The sequence below is a fragment of the Carlito syrichta genome, unplaced genomic scaffold (assembly GCF_000164805.1).
Source record: "Carlito syrichta isolate Samal-C Ts95f unplaced genomic scaffold, Tarsius_syrichta-2.0.1 Scaffold309825, whole genome shotgun sequence".
NCBI lineage: Eukaryota > Metazoa > Chordata > Mammalia > Primates > Tarsiidae > Carlito > Carlito syrichta.
Genome location: NW_007253921.1, coordinates 88,778 through 94,919, shown reverse-complemented (window position 1 = coordinate 94,919; position 6,142 = coordinate 88,778). Strand labels below are relative to the sequence as shown.

The following is a 6,142-nucleotide window of genomic DNA, read 5'->3' as shown; positions in this document are numbered from 1 at the left end:
AGCCAAGGGGTTCAAGACCAGCCCGAGCAACGTGGCGAGACCTCATCTCTACAGTAAATTTTAAAAAACAGCTGGGTATGGTGATGTGCACCCGTGATTCCAGCTACTTGGAAGGCTGAGGTGGAAGGATCCCCAGAGCCCAGCAGATTGAGACTACAGTGGCCCTGAGTATGCCATTGCACTCCAACCTGGGCAACAGGGTGATACTCCAACAAAAATAAAAAATTTATGAATCCTAAGCATGCTTTTAAAAATAGCAATAATGTCAGCATTGTGCAAATTAATTACTAAAATGCTGTAATTGTCAATCAACAAAAGAAAAAATTTATACAATTTTTTTCTTTTTATTTCAGAACAAAAAAAGACTGTAAAATGAGACTATGCTTGCAAATAAAGCTACTGTGGTTCTCTTGTATGTCATTTAGCATTAAATTATAGTATCTCCTTGGAAAAATTTCTCAAATTTTAATATGCATAATAATCAACCAAAAGGTTCTTATTGAAATATAAGTTCTAATTCAGGAGGTCTTGGACAAGGGCCTGGGATTCTGCAAATTTTTTACAAACTCCCAGGTGATGTAAATGCTACTGGTTCAGGGATCACACCGTGAGTAGCAAAATTCTTCTAGAATCCATCACATTCCACAGAATGGGTTCAGTCATCTGCCATTGAGTATTAGAGACCAGGTGGGCTTGCATTAATGCGTGTGTTCGACGGAATGGACACCTGTGCTGAGAGCAGTGGGGAAAGATAAGATGGGTGCGAGCATCGAGGAATGAGACCCGTTGGGCAACTTGGCGAGACATCATCTCTACAATAAATCAAAAAAATTAGCCGGGTGTGGTAGCGCGCACCTGTAGTTCCAGCTACTTGGAAGGCTGAGGCGGAAGGATCGCCGGAACCCAGCAAGTCAAGGCTGCGGTGGCCGGGAGCGGCCACTGCATTCCAGTCTGGGTGACAGAGTGAGACTCCAACTCAAAAACAAGCAAACAAACAAACAAAAAAACCAAAACTAATGGATATGCAATGGATCATACCTGTAATCCCAGCACTTTAGGAGGCAGAGGTGAGAGGATTGTTGAGCCCAGGGGTTTGAGACCAACCTGGGTGGCTTGGCAAAACCTTGTCTCTACAATAAATAGAAGTAGCTGGGTGTGGTGGCATGCGTCTGTATTTCCAGCTACTTGGAAGGCTGAGGCCGAAGGATCGCCTAAGCCCAGCAGGTCGAGGCTGTGGTGGCCGTGAGCATGTCACTGCACTCCAGCTGGGGTGACAGAGTGAGGCTCCATCTCAAAAAAAAGAGAAATTCCTTAGCTTTATAGACAGGAGTCATATATTTTCATCTTCTGTTTCCTGAATGTCTTAATAATGTTTATGATATGGAAAGCGTTCCCCAAAATTGTGGGTAGAACAGGTGGATGAGTCATGTGGCATCTGGGTTCTGTAGTCTGTAAATGGAAGGAGTGAGAGCTTTGACTTCATGTGCAAACTTCACACTCATCCTGTCGCTTTTCCTCTTTTTTTTTTTTTTTTTTTTTTTGTGTTGGAGTTTCACTCTGTCAGCCAGCCTGGAGTACAGTGGCACGCTCACGGCCACCCCAGCCTCAACCGGCTGGGCTCCAGAGATCCTTCTGCCTCAGCCTTCCAGGTAGCTGGAACTACAGACATGTACTACCACACCTGACTAATTTTTGATTTATTGTAGAGACGAGTCAAGTTGCCCGGGCTGGTCTCAAACCCCTGGACTCATGCAATCCTCTCACCTCCACCTCCCAAAGTGCTGGGATTACAGGCGTGAGCCACCACACCCAGCTTGTAACCCATCATCTTTTCAACAATGTTTTTTTCTTTTTTTTTTTTGCAGCATAAACTTGAATGGGATTTGCAGCAGAGGGAGGAAGAGATTGCTGAATTGCAGAAAGCTCTAAGTGATATGCAGGTCTGCCTCTTCCAGGAACGGGAACATGTTTTACGTCTCTACTCAGAAAATGATCGACTGAGAATCAGGTACCAAGTAGGAGAAGGGAAATGTTGAACTTATAACTCTAAATCACATCTAAAAAGATGGCACTACAGTTAGGTTGTATACCCCGAGAAATAAACTCTGATTTGGAGATGTGCTTGCAGGCCAGTTACTGGGAGGCTCTCAGGAATAATACCTATGAGCAGATTTGGGCAGAAAGACTTTGAACTGTGTGGTCACAGTGGTAACAGAGGCCTTAGCCAACCCCACAGGGAGCTCTAGGGCCAGGGGACCTTTCAGAAGCAAAGGGTTTGGACTTCTGTGTCCCTGCCTTGACTGTCAGAGGATGCAGACTGCCCCTGGGGAGGCTATGTAAATTTGGGAAAGGAAGCTCCTTTGGAGAAGGCCTCGGTTCCTGGGAGCCTGGTGTCTTGGTCCAGAGGGGGACATCTGAGCAGTACACTGTGGCATCCACTGCAGCACACTTCTGTGTGTGTGGGAGGAGGGGAAGGATGGGGGGGCGAGTGGAAGGAGTAAAATATATATAACATAAAATATACCACTTTTTAAAATTTATTTTTTATTTCTCTTTTGAGTTGGAGTTTCACTCTCACCCAGGCTGGAGTGCAGTGGCCCAACTCATGGCCACCACAGCCTCGACCTGCTGGACTCAGATGATCCTTCCGCCTCCACCTTCCAAGTAGCTGGAACTACAGGCACACGCCACCACGCCCGGCTAAATTTTTTCATTTATTGTGGAGACGAGGTCTCGCCAAGTTGCCCAGGCTGGTCTCGAAGCCCTGGGCTCAGGCAGCCCTCTCACCTCAGCCTCCCAAAGTGCTGGGATTATAGGCGTGAGCCACTGTGCCCAGCCTAAAGTATACCTAACACTTTAACCATTTTTAAGTGGACCGTTCGATAGTATTAAGTACATTCACATTGTTGTGCAGCCATCACTACCATCCAGCTCCAGAACATTTTCTTTTCTTTTTTTTTTTTTGAGTTGGAGTCTTACTCCATTGCCCAGTCTAGAGTGTAGTAGCACATTCATGGCCACCACAGTCTCGACCTGCTGGGGTCTGCCGACCCTTCCACCTCAGCCTTCCAAGTAGCAGGAACTACAGCACGTGCTACCACACCCGGCTAATTTTTGATTTGTTGTAGAGATGAGGTCTCGCCAAGTTGCCCGGGTGGGTCTCGAACCCGTGGGCTCAGGCAATTCACTTGCCTTGGCTTCCCAAGTGCTGGGAGTATAGGCCACCGAGCCCAGCCCAGAACATTTTCTTATCCCTAAACTAAAACTATGCATTCATTAAACAGTAACTCCGCATGCTCCCCTTACCCAGCCCCTGGTAACCACTATTCTACTTTCTATCTCTCTGAGTTTCACTAGTCTAGGCACCCCATGTAAGTGGAATCGTACAGTGTTTGTCCCTTCGTTGTCCGGCTTATTTCCCTTAGCATGTTTCCAAGGTTTGTTCATGTTGTAGCATATGTCAGAATTTCGTTCCTTCTAAAGACTGAATAGTGTTCCACTGTATGTGTGCACCATATTGAGTTTATTCATTCGTGTCAGTGGACACTTGGGTTACATCCACCTTTTCGCTGTTGTGAATGATACTGCTACCATGCATGAACATGGGTGTGCAAATATCTTTCTGAGACCTTGTTTGTAATTTTTTTTTGAGTTGGTATCTCACTCTGTCACCCAGGCTGGAGGGCAGTGGCACGCTCACAGCCACCATAGCCTCTACCAGCTGGGCTCCGGCGATCCTTCCACCTCAGCCTTCCAAGGATCTGGAACTACAGGCGCGCACAACCACACCCGGCTAGTTTTTGATTTATTGTAGAGATGAGGTCTCGCCAAGTTGCCCAGGCGGGTCTCGAACCCGCGGGCTCAGGCAATCCACTCACCTCAGCCTCCCAAAGTGCGGGATTACAGGCTGAGCCACTGAGCCCGGCTCACAGCCATGTTTTTAGTTCTTTTGGGTATATACCCAGAAGTGGAGTTGGGACATATGGTAATTATGTTTTTATTTTATTTTTTATTTTTTTGATAAAAAAATAACTGGAACTACAGGCGCATGCGACCATGCTCAGCTAATTTTTGATTTCTTATAGAGATAAGGTCTCACCAAGTTGCTTTGACTGGTCTCGAACTCTGGGCTCAATCAAGCCTCTCACTTCTGTTTCCCAAAGTTCTGGGATTACAGACTTGAGCCACCACGCCTGGCTTATTTTTTTATTTTTATTTTTTTGAATCTAGGTCTCACGCTGTTGCCCAGGCTGGAGTGCAGTGGCACAATCACAGCTCACCGCAGTCTCAATGTCCTGGGCTCAAGTGATTCTTCCATCTCAGCCTCCTGAGTAGCTATAACTACAGGTGCACGCCACCACACCTGGCTCATTTTTGTAGAAAACTCCTGGGCCCAACCAGTTCTTTTGCTCTGGCCTCTCTAAGTGTTGGGATTATAGGCGTGAGCTACTACACTCAGCCACTTTTCCCTTTCTTAATTGTGTCCTTTTTTGTATAGAAGTTTTTAATTTTGATGCAGTCCTATTCTTTCTTTTTTTTCCTGTTCTGTTGGTGTCATATCCAAGAAATCATTACCAAATTCAATGTTAAGAAGGTTTTCCTAGCCAGACTCGGTGGCTCAGCCTGTAATCCCACACCTTTGGGAGGCTGAGGTGAGTGGATTGCCTGAGCCCGTGGGTTCGAGACCCGCCTGGGCAACTTGGCGAGACCTCATCTCTACAATAAATCAAAATATTAGCCGGGTGTGGTAGCACGCGCCTGTAGTTCCAGCTACTTGGAAGGCTGAGGTGGAAGGATCGCTGGAGCCCAGGAGGTTGAGGCTGCGGTGGCCAGGAGCGTGCCACTGCACTGTAGTCTGGGCGACAGAGTGAGACACCAACCCAGAAAAAAAAGAAAAAAGAAGGTTTTCCTTACATTTTCTTCTAAAATGTTATAGTTTCAGCTCTTAGGTTTAGGTCTTTGATTCATTTTGAGTTAATTTTTATATATAGTGTTAGGTAAGGGTCCAGCTTCATTCTTTTTCCCGTGGATATCCAGTTTTCCGTTTGTTGAAAAGACTTAGCGAGCCGTGCTCGGTGGCTCAGCCTGTAATCCCGCGCTTTGGGAGGCTGAAGTGAGTGGATTGCCTGAGCCCGCAGATTCAAGACCCACCTGGGCAACTTGGCTAGACCTCATCTCTACAATAAGTAAAAAATTAGCCGGGCGTGGTAGCGCGTGCCTGTAGTTCCAGCTACTTGGAAGGCTGAGGCGGAAGGATCACCAGAGCCTAGCAGGTCAAGGCTGCAGTGGTCGGGAGCAGCCATTGTACTCCAGTCTGGGCGACAGAGTGAGACTCCAACTCAAAAAAAAAAAAAGAAAAGACTTAGCAACATGGTTCTTGACTTCCCACGGTCAGGTGCACCATCTCTAAGAGGATCCAGTGGCAGAAACTGTTTTTCAAATGTTATATCATTCTCAGCTGTAGATGACATGGTCTTGTTCTCAGAGTGTCTATGTTGTGGTTTTCTTAATGGGGCTTGCCATAAACTCTGCTTGGTACCTTGTCCCACTGCAAATATCATTGGCTCTATCAGGTCATGTGTTTGTGACTCTGACTTAATATGGAGCCTCCTTTCAACTCAGCCATGCTGAAAGCTCACTTTCCAAGACACTTGAAAGGTGAGTCAGAGCAGTAGTCCAAAATATGAAATGTGTTGTCTTCAGGACCTAGACTCTTTTCAAGCATTATGCTTCCTTCTTGGTGGTGGTAAGCACATCACAAAAATTTGTTTTTTACTTTGTTGTTGTTTTTTGGGGTTTTTTTTTGAGTTGGAGTCTCACTCTATTGCCCAGGCTGGAGTGCAGTGGCATACTCACGACCACTGCAGCCTCGACCTGCTGGACTCAGGCAATCCTTCCACCTCAGCCTTCCAAGTAGTTGGAGCCACAGGCGCAAGCCACTGTGCTTGGCTAATTTTTTTATTTATTGTAGAGACTAGGTCTCACCAAGTTGCCCAGGTTGGTCTCGAACCCGTAGGCTCAGGTAGTTCTCTCACCCCAGCCTCCCCAAGTGCTAAGATTACAGGCTTGAGCCACCACACCTGGCATGGCCCTTTCTTTCTGAATGGAAGTACCTGCTTTAAAAATTTTTTTTTTTTTTTTT

General features: G+C 46.4%; 1 protein-coding gene across 1 annotated transcript in view; it reads left to right on the top strand.

Moving 5' to 3' along the window:
* The window catches only part of CCDC77 (coiled-coil domain containing 77), a 29,653-nt gene that overhangs the window by 7,547 nt on the left and 15,964 nt on the right, over positions 1-6,142 (top strand). The window contains exons 5-6 of the mRNA XM_021717517.1: positions 1,866-2,031; positions 5,038-5,075. Of these exons, the coding sequence (XP_021573192.1) occupies positions 1,866-2,031; positions 5,038-5,075 (204 nt within the window). The remainder of the gene's footprint in view (positions 1-1,865; positions 2,032-5,037; positions 5,076-6,142) is intronic.